Below are 16700 nucleotides of genomic sequence, written 5' to 3' on the forward strand. Positions count from 1 at the left end.
CGGAAATAAGCCAAAGGAACAGGACCAAAACGCGCACGTAGAGTGTAAGAAACGGGATGTTGACGATTATTTTACGCTCCTGATGGATGGACAAGCGGTAGGATGGAAGGATATATGGATAGATGGATGGATGGTTGGCTGACTGGCTGACAGGCTCGCAGAGCGGATGATTACGCACCAATAGCCCCGGGAAAAACGAAGTAGTTTCACTCACCTGTACAGGGGAATGCCCGTGGTGTCCTTGAACCAGAGCAGCAGCTTCACCGAATCCTGCGCCGTGGGCGGCGTCAAGTCGCAGGGCAGCTCCACAGTTTTGCCTAAAGCGGCCCAAACCAATCGAGCGGGTACTGTGAGTAAAGAGAAAAACAACAAATTATTATTATTTAAATGCACGGAGGGGAAATATGTATGCTAATTTTATAACAAAACATTTAAAAAGGAATCTTGTGTATGTCTATTTATTACCTAAACAAATTCTGGACTAAATCCATTTTATTTTAGAGATTCAGGTTTCCCCATAAGACTTTTTTGATTTCTGGTTTCTTTCTGTGTGTGGAATTTCTTGCATTTTATTGGGCACGCCAGCAATCGAACTTGATCCGGCTGCAAATACCTCTCTCTGTGCGATATATATTTATTTGTTATTTGCACTTCCTGCATGATTCGGCTGATTGTTATTTTAACACAAAGCTTCCGACTGCTGCCTCTCCTTGCCTGCTCTCACCTGGCACTTTTACTCCCCCTTTGGAAACTCCCACCCAATCCAAACCCAACTCCCACTCCCAACCCCATCTCCTGTCCCGTGTTGTTGTCGATGTTGTCATTGGCCTTGCTCTGCTTCCGTTCGCCGGTTGTCGTCACCAACGTCGTTTGCCGTTGTCGAGCTTGATGTTTCTTTTTGGTCCTTGTCGGTTTCTCATCCTCCTCTCCATTTGCACAAAAAATGATTTCTTGTGAATTTCTTGTGTTGTTGTTGGGCCCCATGTTTTGTGTTATTTTATTTGACAGGGCAACCTGTAAAATTTCCACATTGTTTCCGCCTCAGCGGCTTCTTTTATTTCTGCCCCACCTTAGCCAAGTCCGGCGGTGAACAATAATGCGGCTGTCACTTTTTTTTTTGTTCTGCATTTGCGTTTGTCGTTGTCCTCGTTATCTGGTTTCTTAAAGCAATAAGAGTGTTTAAAAAATTTAATGCAATTCAAGTGAAAATCCTCTGCATCCGATTTTCGATCTTTTTGGTTAACTTTTTTTTTTGTGGCTTAATTTCAGGCGACACTCAGCTCGGCAGCGCTTTCATTTGCAAATAAAAACGGGGAGAACGAACAAGAAAGGAAGCTAGCATTGGGAAGCTAAAGTTTGTATACTCTTCCAGTCAGCCATAGAACCCTAGGTATAACTAATTTCAATTCGGAAGAATTTTCTGTGGTCGTTTTTAGTGGGATGCCAATGTTTTATCATTTATTTATTAAGATTTTTATTGAAAATCAAATTATATATGACTTTTGGCAATCATTGGCTTCTTTGTTTTCAAATACCACTGAGAATTCCTAAGATATCTGTATACAAGTCATAATAAATCGATATTTTTATATGCTAATGTTTTGGATAAATCAATGTTTTTCAAATATCATAGCCACCCCAAAAATGCATTAATTTCAATTCGGAAAGCTGTTCTGTGCTAGTTTTTATAAGGTTAATAAATCTGAATACTCCGTTTAAGATTTTTAATAATTCATGTAAAAACCCCTTATCATTTTTTGCAAAAATCGAAAAAATTTTGAAATTTTATTTTTTCCTAGATTGATTCAGCTTTTAATGCTGATCAAGAATATATATGATATATAGGGTCGGAAATGATTTCTTCCCCTAGTTTCAAGCTTCTGACTGAAATTTTAATACCCTGCAAAAAGTATAAAAATATATATATTTGTGCTGGTGTTTTCGTTGCGCTTTGATGTTGAAATGTTTTCAGCTTTAGAGGAATTTCCCGTGCTGGATTAGAGGAAAACAAGAATTTATATGCATACGCGTGTGCTGCAAAAATATTAGCAAATTATTGAAGTTCCCCGGGTGTGCTCTGCGCTCTCTCTGCTCTAATCCCAGCTCGTTCGGCCGCAAATCCAAAGACTTGTCCATTCGTTATGCGCCGTTGCATACTTTCAGGCGCGCACTCGCTGACAACTTGAGCAAAATGGCAAACATGGCTGCCATTGCTGCTTTTCCGGTTGCCGCTGCTGCTGCCTCTGCCGCTGCCATTGCAATTTGTCAACGCTTTGGCTTTGCGGCAGGCTGAGCAAATATGTGGCCAAAAACGGGAAGGCGACACCGTAGCCGTAAATCCTTATGAATGGGCCCGGATATACAAGGCAAATGGTGAGGTTTAAACAATGTGGCACGCATGTGGTTTCCCCTCACACGGAAGATGCAGTGCCGAACCCCAACCTCTGCCTGACCAATTCAACAGTGTCCGTGTTGCAGGGGAAACTTTGATGTGCTCTCGACAGTCCAGATCTATTTATAATTGCCTCTGGCATTTGCCCAGTTGTTAGCGGGAATCGTCTATGCCCCGTGCCCGTGCTTAATGATTTATGCTCACATTCAATTCCCCCGTATTGGCAGCCCGGCGACGAATTCGTCGTCTTTGAAGTGCTCGATGCCCAAGGCGCTCCTCTTTGCCGCTTACCTGCTGTAAGCAGGGGTCTCCCTCGTTTTTGATGTTTTGTTTTGACACATCGCATTATTTCTGGTTATTTTTAGCAGCCCGTGTAATTTACTTAACCCAAGGACGGTGGCGTTGGGGGTAGAGATGAACGAGGTCGCGCCAAGAGCATCTCCCTCTACTGAATTCAATTGGGATTTTCAATGCACGAGGGAGTTTCTGAGTAGCACATAGTGTGTGCATCGGTGCATTTGACAGGCTCCCAAGATGGATCAATTAATTTCCATCGAATGCGTTGAGTGCTTATGGCTGTTTTATGATTCCAATTAAGACAATGCCCGACAGGAACTCTCGAGAGCGTGTGTGTTTTCCCGAATGCGTTTCTAAATTAAGTGAAAATGAGGGAGAATGTATTTGGAGAAGCTTTCACATAATTAAGATGCTTCTAGAAATGAGAGTGTCTCTCTTGTGTTATCTCAATCTCATTTATGAGGTGAAGCTCTTAAAATGTTAAGTTAGTGCTGACAGAATCCTCTCAATCGATTAGCTCTTATGGAAAGTTTCGAGAAAATTAAAATTCCTTTTGTGTACAGAGCTCTTTTCCTTTCAACGCCAATTAATTACCAATAAATAAATATGTATGACTTGCTTAAAGTGAAAACTGAGATGATATGTTTATATTTATATTTTAATTCTGAGAATTCCCTTATTCCCTTTTCTTTGGAGCCGCACATATGAAGCGGATTTTATTTCATTTTCCCCGCTTTCTCCATTTTCCCCATACCCTTAAAGCTTTAAATTTACTGTGGAAATGGCGCATACGCAGCGTGTAACTTTGCATGCATAAACCAAGAGCAGCAGCCTTTCGTGCCCCATTTGGCTAGGCCGCGAGGCAGCAGCAACAGCAGGAGAAGGACCAGCAGTCCTCGAATCCCCGCAAGGACACAGCCTCAAGACAACAGTGCATTAATAATGCAGTGGTTGAAGGCTTTTGCGGCTCTTTAAGGATACACCCGCCTTCGCTGTGTGAAAGATTTTTTCAGATGAAATACAAAGAACAACAGCAGATACATTTAATTGATTTTTTTCATGGCATTTACTTATTTCAAGCGAATGCTGGCTGCCGTCCAATAGTTTAATGAACTCTGGGCAAAATGAAAACCCATGGCAAGCGGAAAGTGTTGCAAAAACAATAATAGAAAATCAACAGTTCGCTTTGCTAAATAAACTTAGACTCACAGGCTGCCCATTAAGTGTGCCGTGTCATTGTAAACAGCAGCTAAACCAATAACAATGGTAAGGAAAACAGCGGAAAAAAGAAACATTTGGCAATCGTACAATAAGTGCGAATATTTGTGTTTTTTGTGATCTTTTTTAAAAAACAAAGAAACAAAAATATATTCTATTCAATTTGATATTTAAAGCGAAAGTGTTGGGGGATGGCAAGGAATTTGGTATTGGGATCGGGCCATTGGGGTTGACACATTACACATTACCCATACGCACTGTATGCCCAGTGCGGTTTTGTTCTGCGGTTGCGGGTTTGTCTTCTTGGTGGATTGCGCAATGCTGCTTTAGGGTTTTGATTGAAACGTTTGCCAAACGCACATAAAAGTCAATTACGCAAAATATAAGTTAGTTAATTAACTGAAATCAGGGCGAGAGCTCAGCATAAATGCGTGCTAACCATATTCTTAGCCCTTTCGCAGTGTGCGGCGTCTGTTTGAGCTGCTTTCATGGCTGCTAATGAAAAGTTTATTTAGAACGGTGGCAAGTCGGAACTAAACCAAATTACAGGCAATTGCCAAGATAAATATTTGAGTTTCACTATTCAGAGCGGCAGCAGCAGCAGCAACAGCAGCAGATGCTACATAAGCCCAGCTCCATGTACACACTCACACGAGCACGGATGGAGCAACCGTTCGATGCTGCTTCTTAAATATTTTATTCCAACTCATGCCGGACTTTGCTTTTCCATTCCAATCCCCTCCTGCATCAGTCGGCCCGTTCTCTCGTTTTTATGCCACGGCTGTTGCCTTTGCCGCGTTGGGGCCAAATTGTTTACATTTAAATTGTACATTATGGCAAACACACACACACTCGCCACAAAATGTAGCAAGTTGAGAGCGAAAGTGGTTGCCATTGCTTCAGCTTCAGCCTCAGCTCGTGTTGCTCCTCTTCTCCGGGTCACGCCTCCCGCCACGCCCTTTTGTAGCGCAGTCAAAGTCGTCAGTGACCCTAATGTACTTTCTCACACTTTTTAGCATGCATTACGGGCTTCCTAACATGCTTTCCCCCCCACCGCCCACCGCCATTCAGAGAGTGTGTATGTGTGTGTAAATAACTTTTAAAGTGCTCCACTCCGGACCCATACGTGTGTGCTGGCTGGGATATGTGAGTATGAATATTTACTTATAATTAGAAATGCCAGAATGTTTTGTTTTCCTTAGTTTTTCAGCCTTTGACTTTGCCCCAGCGCTCCTTTGTGCCTCAGACTGTGCGTGTGTGTGTGTGTGCACTTCCGGTTGCCGCCATCTTTGGGGGCAAATAAAGCCAAAAAAAAAAGCTGAGAGAGAGCTCTTTGTTTGCATTACTTCGTTTCCTTTTGGGAACGGAACAGAGAAGAACTGTGGAAATTAAGATGCCCCCGGCACAGGGAACATAACATAAAGAAAAAGCTGGCCAAAAATTATTTAAAGACTAAATGGTTTTTCTTCTTTTTTTCGGTGCGAGTGTCGCAAAGTGTGCGAATTCATGGCGCCAAAGAAGTCGAGCAACAAATGTTCACGCCAGGCGATTCAATTAGGCGAAATATTTCTTGGCGGGCCCCAAAAATGAAATGTTCCCCAACATTCTTTTGCTGGCTTATTAATAACAAGTGTGAGCTGAAGTACACATAGGGAAAATAAGGGTATTTTTAATCTAGAAACTAGAAAGACGCACTAAAATAATTAATATGAATTTAATGCAGCTAATTAGCTATTATAATTGTATAGGATTCATTTTCGACCCTATAAATCCTATATATATTCTTAATTAACATCAAAAACTGATTCAATCTAGCCAAGCCCCCTCGAAAAATAAAATTTCTACATTTTTTCGATTTTTGCGAAAAATTATAAGGTGTTACATCATTAAAAATTGTCAAAAATTTGCCAAAAAATTAATTTTTTTAAATCTTAAATGGAGTATGCAGATTTATTAACCTGATAAAAACTAGCATGGGAACGATTTTTTATTTGAAATTAATGCTTTTTTGGTTTACTTATGAGTTTTTTTGAATTTTGGATTTATCATTACAAATTCTCATAATAATATATTGATAAATATCGATTTAAAGATGATGAATTTCCTTTTCAATTCAGTTGAAAAACTGCAAATATATATAAACTTCCGCTCATAAAAGTTTATTCCTTTTCTTTCTACTATTGAAACATGCCTGCGAATAAAATGTATCTTTAAATAACAATAATAATGGCCATGTTTATAACCTATCAATCATCATTTAAGATAATTTTCTTTGCGTGCAGCTGCTGACCAGAGTTGGCGCCACGCCCAGTATATGTGTGAGCCTTTTGGTGGTCCATTTCAGCTGGGGATTTTTGACAAATCTGGCAAAGTCGTTGTCGATGTCGTTGTGGGTCAGCAGCATCGCCTGGCCTGGCCTGCCCTGGCCTGGTCTGGCAGTGAAAGTTTTCAAATTAAATTTTGCGACGCCATTTTCAATTAGAAAACTTCCCGGCCAAAGTCTCTCGCAGAATCGCGACTCACTCGGCGCACAGTCCCTGATCCCGGACCATCCCTCCATCCGCCCAACATTTACCCACGCGTCGGGTGCTTGTGCCCCATCATCATCGGCTCGACTTGGCTTTGGATTTTTTTCGTCCAGAGCCGATCCCTGGTCCAGGCTGCGAACTGGGAACTCTGCTGAAGTCGACCTTCTCGGGGCTGCCTTTCCTTTCAATTAAAATGCGTTCGCTGTCATTTTGGACGCCGTATTGCACTGGCTACGTGATTTAATAATAAAATACGAAAAATATTCCAGTCAGCGCTTTGTTGTCCTTGTTGTCGGCCATTACGTGGCTGTTTTTTCCAGCATTTTCTTGGTGCGCTCCTTCTTTTCTTTCGCCTCGCAACTGTTGCTTGGCTTTCTGTGGCTTCGGGGACTTAACTTGGGCGCCCCGAAGGAAGAAGCATTTAAACAGCAACATTAAATTCACGGCACTCGACTCTGGACTCTCTAAACTGAAAATCCTATTAGAATGTATCGGATGAAAATGCAGGAGAATGCATTATTAATGGTCAAATTAGTTAGTTGCGGCTTTTGGTCAATGTTGCCGTAAGCTGATTTACTTGATTTATGGCCCGTTACGGCATGCGCGCTTAAATATTTATATATTTATTTGTTTATACTGTTTTTTAATTGCAATTGATTGAATGCCACTTGCGGCGTATTAAAATTTCAAGCCATCGCAATTACATCAAATAGCAAAATACAAACAAGCGACTCGACTGTCGCAAAATTGCAATTTTATTTTATGTTAATTGCATTGCCGCCCGTTCCCGGGTTTCGACAGGTCGCTCTAATGGCGCGTAAATTACTTGATTTCAATTACACGAAACACTAACAAAAGCCTCCGGGTGTCAAGCGGCGGGGAGAAGGGAAGGGAGCCACGCCCCATTGCAGCAGCAGCTGGTCCACATGTCCATGAATTATACAAATTTATGCGCTTTTAATTTCGGGCCAAATGTAAAAATAAAGAAGAGCCACAGGAGCCAGGACGATGGCTAAATACACTTTCCGGCGACGATGGCCAGCAAACTTAAGGGATTTGAATACTAAGCTTAATTGCTGCTTCCCCACTCGAGTCGTGTGTTTCGTCTTTAATGAAAAAAACGATGTGACTAGTACGTCGGCATGTTTCGCAAAAGAAGTGCAAACTCTGAGAAGTGAAACTGGGAAATAGTAGTGAAAATGAGCAAATAAATTAAAATGCCAGCAATGGCACACAAAGCAGCCGCATGGCATTTAAAAAGTAAAATATGGCCACGACTTGCTGCAGAATATTTTTCGCCGACACAGCAGCAGCAGCAACAACAGGCATTGCCGCTGTGCTGCTGCTGTAGCTGTTGCAGCAGCAACATGCAACACATGCTGCGCAACACGACCCGTTTGCTGTTGCCTTCGCTGTACTTCCAGCTGGAGGTTTGAAGAGGAGACCAGGCACATTCACAGGACACGACAGGACACAGCTCGCTTGGCTGCAGACAGGAGCAGCAGCAGCAGCAGCATCAGCAGCAGCGCAACCAAAACTGGGACAACACCCAACGGCGGGTCCGGGCCAACAGGCTGCGTTGTGGGTCTGACAGGGGCAAGGCACATTATTTACACGCGTGTTTATTATTTTCAATTAAAATGCACAAGGAAAATTTCGTAGGTAAACATGCGACAGCGGCTGCCTCCCTTTTTTGTGACTCATGTCACAGGCAGCAGCAACACCAGCAGCATCATCACAAAAGCGAAAGTAACTCACCAGATACCGGGCTACAAATAGTGCCACCCAACCTAAGGGGCAATTTATTTATAGTCTGTTCTTTTTCAAGTTGTCGTAAAATTGCGTAAAAATCATTTTTGAATTTGTGCCAGTTTTTCGACACACAACACAACAGCAGCCCTCTGGCATCGGCACACACTTAGATATACGCACTATAAGGTCAGGGGCTTAGTCTTGGGTTAAGTAAAGGGGGTTCGAAATAAGAACACGATTTCAATAACTGTATTAAATTTGGTTTAAATATATCAAGGCGTTTAAATAAAGGAATATTTCAGTTAAGTGCTAAAGCTTTAAGGATGAGTTAGTCCCTCTAAAGTCTATAAAATCGTTCTTTAATAAAAAAATATTAATGTTTTTTCTCTCCTTAGTTTTTATAGATTTAAAGCTCAAAGAGCCCCCTTGACTGACGCCACTGTGATAGGTACAACAAATATAGATCTTAGGCCTATACACACATTTACACTATATAGTATAGACTATACTATACACTTCGATTGCTTTGTTGTCGCTACGAAAAAAAAGGAAAATAATTCTCCCCTGACACGAGCATTGCCCCAAAATATTTTTATGTGTTTTTAATGCAATTTAATTTCTTTGCCCACGCACCAAAAAAAATATATTTTTATGCTGCTTTTTCGGGGATGCCCCGGAGGCCCAGGGACATATTTGGATTTGGGTGGAAACAAAAATGCGTAAATGTTTGCCGTGGAGAGCCCAGTAATTCCGATTTAAATAAATCAAATTTTGTAAAAAAAAAGAAAGCCATGCGAGAAAAGCGCTTTTTCCAGCCATCCTCGGAAAAGAGAAGGAAGACATGAAAATTAAGGCTGATTGGGCGCCAGTCCGGGGCCAACGCACGGCAGTCATTCGGAGCAATGCCTCCAGTCAGCAGTTCGGCTACCGGAGTGAAAATCAATTTAATTACAGCTGACAATTAAATTTACACCGAATTACCAGCGACAGACACTTCAGTGTGTTGTTTTTCACTCTCATTTTCGGCTCCCAGAGGCAGTCAACAGGCGGACAGTCTGCAGGGCTCACAGAATCCCAGGAATCGCAGAGCTCCCAGCATCCCAGCTTCATTTTACACTCTCCAGAGTTGGACAAATGTCGCGCTGATTTCTTGTCAAACAATTTTTTAATCAGTGTCGCTTCAGCGGAGCTGTCCTCGCTTTATCTGGTCCCTCCCCGAGTTTCGCTTCGCGTTGGTGGTGACTTTTAATTTTATTTGGTCGGTGGTGCTGCTCCTGCAGATGTTGCTGCCACTGGCGCCGCGCATCCTGCATGTCTGCCTCCTTCAGCCTCCTGCTGCCTTTCTGCCTGCCAAAATCCTGTTTGTCCTCGCAGATTTTTTTTGCCATTTTAATTTCTTGGCGAACTCTGGGATTTTCCACCATGGCTGCCAGCTGGGCATGATAATTGCCTGCACATTTTCGGGGCCGTTAATTTTGACACTGGCATGCCGAACAGCTGACTCATTGGAGCCGAAGCAACGCGGCTGCCGCTTAATTTGACAAATTCGCATGACGCCCGATGGCTAATTAGACGCCTTGGCTTTTGTTTTTGGCCGCCACTCGCTTTCTGGGAATCGGATAGCTCGTAACTTTTAACGACGATCCATGCTTCATGCTTCAAAAATAAAAACCGAGGCACAAACAAGGCAAGACAAGACAAGTGCCGACAGTGCAAGTTTGTGTGTGTTTGCCTTGCATAAACAAATAATTAAAATAATGTAACGGGGGCAAGTGCAGCTGCTGGATATCTTTGTATCTTTGTATCTGCATCTGCGTTTGCCATCAAGCGTAACTTTCGAACGCCTCCACCCCCCCCATAAGGCAATGCAGAGAGAGAAAAGATGGTAGAGTATCTTATTATATGACATTCATAGTATGAGAAACAAAAAGAATCCCCTGCTAAAGTATACAAAATCTCAGGGTAAAGCATTTCTCTCAGTGCAACTGCAGATGGCCGAGTTCATGGGAACGCGCATTCGCTGTTTTCTTGCACTTTGGCCCAATTTTTGGCCCACACACACAATGTGTTGTGCATATGGTGGAAAAAGCTTTTAATTGTTCGCTTTTGTTTACCAATGAAGCCAGCTGTCGCGACCTCCTTGGCAGCATAGAACAACAACAATAATAATAACAAAAGCAGCAACAAAAGACAAAGACATCAACTCGACACTTGCTGCCGCTGATTGCTCCTTTTTTGTTGTTCAGCTAATTGATTTATTTACTGTGTGCGCGTCTGTTTTGAAATTATTTCATGCTAATTTGCTTGTTAATCGTTTCTCCCTCCCCCCAACCCCCCTCTAATTCTCCTGCCTGCCTGTGTGTGTGTGTATTTAGCGCCATTTTGAGTGCGCCTCAAAGGCAGAGCTCCATTGAAGTGTGAAGTGTTGCCAGGCCCTTTGCAACCTCCACCGATTGCCGATTGCTGCTGTGCATTGATTGCTAATGAGCTGGGGCATTAGATGATTTAGTGATGCTCAACCCTCTGAACTCTCCTCTACGACAAAGCGTTTTGTGAAAGCAAAACAAACACACATTAGAGCATCCACTTTCACTCCTCCTTCTGCCTGTGAGCCTCTGAGTTTGTGTGTGCATTTGACACTTGCGCCTTTCAATTTCTGGAACCATAAACCAAATCAGCAAACCAGTTCAATTCCAGGCTCAAGTGGCCATAGACCTCGACACATTTGGTCGCTGCTTAAGGGACATAAACCCCTATCGTCCGTATATCAAATATATGGTACAGGGTGAGAAAAAAGTCCCTCAAGATATCATCGCCGCATTAGCATTGAGCTTTGGAACTGCTCTTCAAATGAATCACTTAAAAAATAATGTTGTTTTGCTTAAAATTGAAATATTTATATGTTGGTTAAGGGTGAATGTCATGACTACTTTATTGATAATGTTTCTTTATTGATTCAGCTTAAGTTCTATAGATCTTTTAAGGAGCAAAATGTATATCTATAGCTAAGGTGGCAATGGGCAAAATTATTCTATTATTAGGCATTAGGAAAATTCTCACAATAATTCTAAAGATTCCTCATTGTTTGTTTTTCTTGAAAAGAAGCAGCCATGTGTAAGAAATTGTATTTATAGAGTATAGATTCCTGACTTTCGCGGAACCTTTGTTAAATTCAAGTTACTTTTCTTTTATATACTCAATGATTCTAAGAAAAAAACCTAATGTAATGAGTAGTGCTCATTGTATTTTCGTTATTTTTTTCGCTGTGCATTGGCATCTAGTTTATGGCCACGCCCAAGGAGCCATCTCGGATGGCTTTGCTATCACTGCTGGTGCTATTTTGTATCAGCTTCGGCAGACTGCCATAACTCAGACGTGGCGCACTCAATTTGCTTACTTGGCAACACTTTGCGGGGTTCAGAGGGGAGAGGGTTGGAGTAGGGGGTAAATAGGGGATCATGGGGCACAGGGGGCACACCTTAGAGGCAGACGCGACTCCCTGGCCTTTGGCTGCTCGCCCAACTATTGAGCGCCCGTTTTCCTCTCCTCTTTTTTATTTTGGCCATTTTGTAGCTATTTTATTTTGTATTTATTTGGCGTTCTTTCGCCATTTTATGCTGTGACATTTCAGCGCTGGCTTCGTCGGCGACAAAATCCGTTTTATTTATATGCAAAATATGTAAATTTACGACCAGCAGGACCCTTTCCCACCGCAGGACCTTTACTTGTTGTGTGTGTATGTGTACTTGTATTTTATGCGCAGCATTGCATACTTATGGGCCACAACAGAATTGCATGTGTGTGCGAGAGTATCTGTGTGTTTTAGATTTACAAGTGCGATTCCGATAGAGTTTATTTCATGACTCTGCCGCAGTTTGCCTTGCCCTTGGATAGCCGAAATTTACGCACACGTATCTGCATATTTATGCAACTCGATCTGTCGGTGAGGACAAAAATAAGTTTGCTTGACTATTGTTTAGATAATTTTTGTTTTAATTAAAGAACACAGCTGACAAACTGACCAAATTTATGGGTCGCCGGTGATAAATAAAAGCTCAACCGACCGCAAAACTGGGCGAGAGCTGGGAAATGGAATTGGAAGTCCCGAATGCCAGGCTTAAAATGCAGCAAATGTAATTCGTTCTAATTTATTTACTCCGGCCAATGCAATTTATGGCAGTTGCTACACGCCCATTGTAGTTGTTGTTATTGTTGTGATTGCTACTGCAACTGCCATTTTTGTTATTTTCAATTTGCAACAAATTTATGGCAAACGTTTTATGCAAATCCAGCGACTAATCACCGCGGCACACGGCTTGCCGAACGTCAGCTGAACTGCCGGTAAATTAAAATTTAATAAAAATGCAAATTACCTAAAATTGCAGTCAGCCGGGGTCACGCCCACTTCCGCCAAAAAAAGGGGCCCCACGCCCCCTCCCTTGACTAATTTTCAATTAACGCTTAAAGTCAAAGGGTTGGCCAGAAAACAACAAAACGCGAAACGAGACGAGAACAAATGTCTGGCAGAGGAAAAGGGATTTGGAATGGTAATGGGGTCCCAAAAGGGCCGCCAAGTGGAAAATGTTGCAAAATAAAAGACACGCCAAGGTATGGGTTGGAATGGTGGGTGGGTGTGTTTGTGTCCCAGGGTCGTTGTTAAGCATTCACAAACGAGTTGATTACGTGTCTCACATAGATTTGCCCTCTTTTTTTTTGTGAAATCGAAATTAGTGAGAAAAAAATCAACCAGAAGTACAAAAAAGCAAAACAAAAAGCGCGAGCAAACGTTTGCTTGGCATGTTCAAGTGATAAATTCAATTTTCCACTTGAACGCCAGAACAAGCCCCCATTTCGATCCCCTTTTCCATATATATTTTCTTTATTTTTCCCCGCAATGTGTGACTAATGGCGTTTACTGGTGTACCGGTCATCGTCGGCGGCGGCAATCAAACAGAAATCATAAAGGCGTGTTGTCCAAACATAAACATCTGACCTCTCTGATCCCTCCTCTCTAACTCTGGAACCGATTGAACAAAGACCAGACCTATGCCGAAGGGCGTTCTATGGAAACGCGTGCCCAACGGCGATAAAAATTACAAATTCTCACACCGCCGGGCAAAGGACTCAGAGGTGAGCACTCAAGCGTTGGATCCGATCCTTGGGATGCACTGAAAAGGGTGTCCAGGCGGTGGCGTGATTCACCAGACACAATACAATATTAATCGGTTGGGGATTAGAGGGAATTACCGTGACAGGGAACTGAGTCACAATTGCAGGTGACCAGGAAGGCCACTTTAGCTTTATCTACCTTTAAGATTAAAGATATAAGGGTTTGTCGGGTTAACTTTAGATTGTCTGTAGTCTTTTTTCTTTCACCTTTAACTGAGAGTTTATGAATGCCTTAGTCTATAACCAAGACCTTTTTACATTTTATTTGGCTCTTACAAAAGCATATGAAACTTTCGATTAATATACATTTTCCACTCAAAGGGAAGATTTTAATAAGAAGTGATTAACATTATCATGATACACACTGTTTCTTTATACTTTCTTCTGAGGAAACAACCGAATATTGACTCTTATACGTTAATTGCCATCTTTAAAATGCTGTAATAAATGTAATTTAACGTTATTTGGCCATTTTTCAAGTGGCAATCTTCAATGTAACTAACTATAGCTACCAAACTTCAACCCTGTGTGGTCTCCTGCTGCGATTTTGAGAGACAAACCGAAGAGTGGACAAATAAAAGCGCTCATAAAATTGAATTTTTTATGACTGACGAACCAAACGAAACGAAAGGAATGGAAAGGAAAGGAGCGGAGGAACCCCATGCCCCCGAAGGGTTAATTTCAGAGTGAAGTGAACCGGAAGGCGAAAGGCAAAAGGACACAGGACAAAGGGCTAAGCGATGGTGGTGGCGAGAGTAACCATTACAAGGACCAGGGACTTGATGTTAACTGATTTGCACCTTTTGACTTTCGGCTGACTAACAACAAAAAAAAAAGGGGGTGTGACGGAGCGCTGATTAACGGAAGCATTACTCACGGCCCGGAAAATCTGGCAAGCTCTGGGAGTTTGCCCAGGGAAATGATGGAAAAATTGGGAATGGGATGGGATGAGAGCACTCAATCAAGTGCAAAATGCAAATGCTAAAAATACCGCGTAACAACAAAAGGGAAGTTGCGGGCCATAAAAAGCCGGCCAACAGCAGCTGCAAGTGCCAGGGATTCCCCCTTCCCAGATCCCAGAGATCCCAGATCTTATGCGATTTTATACTTTATATTCCCCCCATTCACGCTTAGTGTTGCATTTATTGCGCTTGTTAAAGGCACCTAAAAAGGGGAAGCGCGAGCGAGAGAAACAAGTTAAAAAGTCATAAAATGATATTTATTTCATTCTGCTGCCGCATCAGCAGCCTCACGGGTGGCATCATCACCAGAACCCAAGCTAGATGATGAAAGGAGCAGGAGCAGGAGCAGCAGGAGCTCTAGCACCAGCTGACACCGAAGCTGGCCAGAAGAAGAAGTTCCGTAGATTTGCTTTTTATTTGAAATTTATATGCGAAGTCGGTGGGGAAACGCACAAAGAGCGGAGATTCCGGGCAGCCTTTTCACACAACTATTTGCCGCGTTTATGGAGTTGAAGCTTTGACTTTTCGCCGGGAAATGGAAATGCGCCAACGTTGTGGCTTTTTAATGTTTTCTTGTTAAAGTTTATTGAAAAACTTTGGCCAGTCACGTTTGAGTAGTCGGTGGGCGCGCAGTAGCTTATAACTGCGAAAAATACCCACATATTGGTACACAATGAGAAATAAACAACAAAAGGATTCTCGGAAATTAATAAAATTGTTATTTCAATAATGCAATAATTCATTATTTACTTTATTAACTTTATACTAGTTTCCTTTCTTCGAATGTCAGGATAGATTATACGACTTGTAGATGAATTCATGAATGCCATCATATTAGAATGTTATAGATATATCATGTATATAAAAAATATATTTCTCACAACTTTCTGAATACCTTTTGAGATCGTATAAAATTGGCCAATTTCGTTCTATGTATGTCCGGGAAAAACCGATTCGTTTTTCCCCAAAACCAGAAACGAAACAGCTGCAAAAGTGCTCGCCCCGCTGCCCATGAAAATGGGGCAAAAGTGATTTCTTCTGTTTAATAAAGAAAACGGAAACTTGTGCATATTACTTTATCTATTCCCCAGTCCCGAAACATTTCACAATAAAGATGGAGATAGAGATAGAGAAAGAGAGAGCGGGAGAGTTGGAAAAGGGGGCGTGGTCATGTTTGCTCATAATTGAAATTTCGCGCTAAACAGGAAGTGGCCATTGCCAGCGCTTTTGTTGCGGCCAGTTCAAGTTGTTCGAGTTGTGTTGGAATCAACTCGGGCTGAAAGCTTTTCAGGGGCGGGAAAATGTGGGCGGAGGATGCCAGGCCACATGGCCGAGTTGCGGGGGAAAATGCAGTTCATAAACAACAGCAGGAGATGCGAAAATGCAATAATATTTATGAGAAACACTCTGTGTCCGGAGGGGGATGGAGATATGCGATGGCGAGTGCAAAAGAAAATTAAGACCAAAGAAAATGGGAAATGTGCGCGAACAACATGCAGCAAGGAATGGGGCAGATACTCCCCGGGAATTGTCATTGTCTTCAGATCCAGATACTACACATGTCTCTATCTCCATCTCGGACCACTCGCCTCGCCATTGTTGGGGCGAACAATGCCGAACGATGACTGGTTGTTTCAGGGAAACTTTCTCCCAATAAAAAATCGATCGGATTCGAAATGTCTTACTTTTCGGCTCTTTAAGGAGAAGGAAACCATTATTAATACGGACAATGGAAAATAGTTTCTAACAGAAAGTGAATGTTAAAATCGAAAATTCTGTGGCCGAGATTGTGGAGTACCAAAAAAACAAAAAGTTAAGAAATGTTTAGCTAGGGGAATTAATATTGCTTCTATGTAGATTCAACTTTAAAGCAAACAAGTAGAAAACAAGAAAGGAAGCTAACTTCGACACGCCGAAGTTTATATACCCTTGCAGATAGAACTTCTATGAATAAAAAACCATACAATACAAATTATATATCTTTGTGTTAAAAAACAATGAAGTAATACCTGCTTTCATTTCATTCACCTATACATATTATATTTGCAGTTTTACATTCACTGATTTGCATTTTTCCTCCACATCAAACAGTCGTTTGTATGGCACCTATATGATATAGTCGTCCGATTTTCATGAAATTTACCACAAAATTTAAGACTTAAATTAAATGCCTATACCTAAAATTTGATGAAAATCAGTTGAAAACTGAAAAGGTTATAAATTTAATTGTATTAATTTCTCGATCGTTCCTATGGGAGCTATATGATATATTAGTCCGATTTTCATAAAATTTTATGCAAAATTGTAGAGTATAGTAAAATGGCTATATCTCAAATTTGATCCAATTCTATTGAAAACTGAAAACGTTAAAAATTTTTTTGT

The 16700-nt window shown here is 41.7% G+C and overlaps 1 protein-coding gene across 2 annotated transcripts in view; it reads right to left on the bottom strand.

The window, feature by feature from the left end:
- Positions 1 to 16700, bottom strand: part of side (motor axon guidance molcule sidestep) — an 80835-nt gene that overhangs the window by 39297 nt on the left and 24838 nt on the right. For both annotated transcript variants that reach the window (XM_020944191.2, XM_086836928.1), the window contains exon 3: positions 215 to 347. In XM_020944191.2, coding sequence (XP_020799850.2) covers positions 215 to 347 — 133 coding nt within the window. The remainder of the gene's footprint in view (positions 1 to 214; positions 348 to 16700) is intronic.

Source organism: Drosophila serrata, unplaced genomic scaffold, assembly GCF_035046125.1.
Source record: "Drosophila serrata isolate PLE 108 unplaced genomic scaffold, ASM3504612v1 contig_295, whole genome shotgun sequence".
Classification (NCBI taxonomy): domain Eukaryota; kingdom Metazoa; phylum Arthropoda; class Insecta; order Diptera; family Drosophilidae; genus Drosophila; species Drosophila serrata.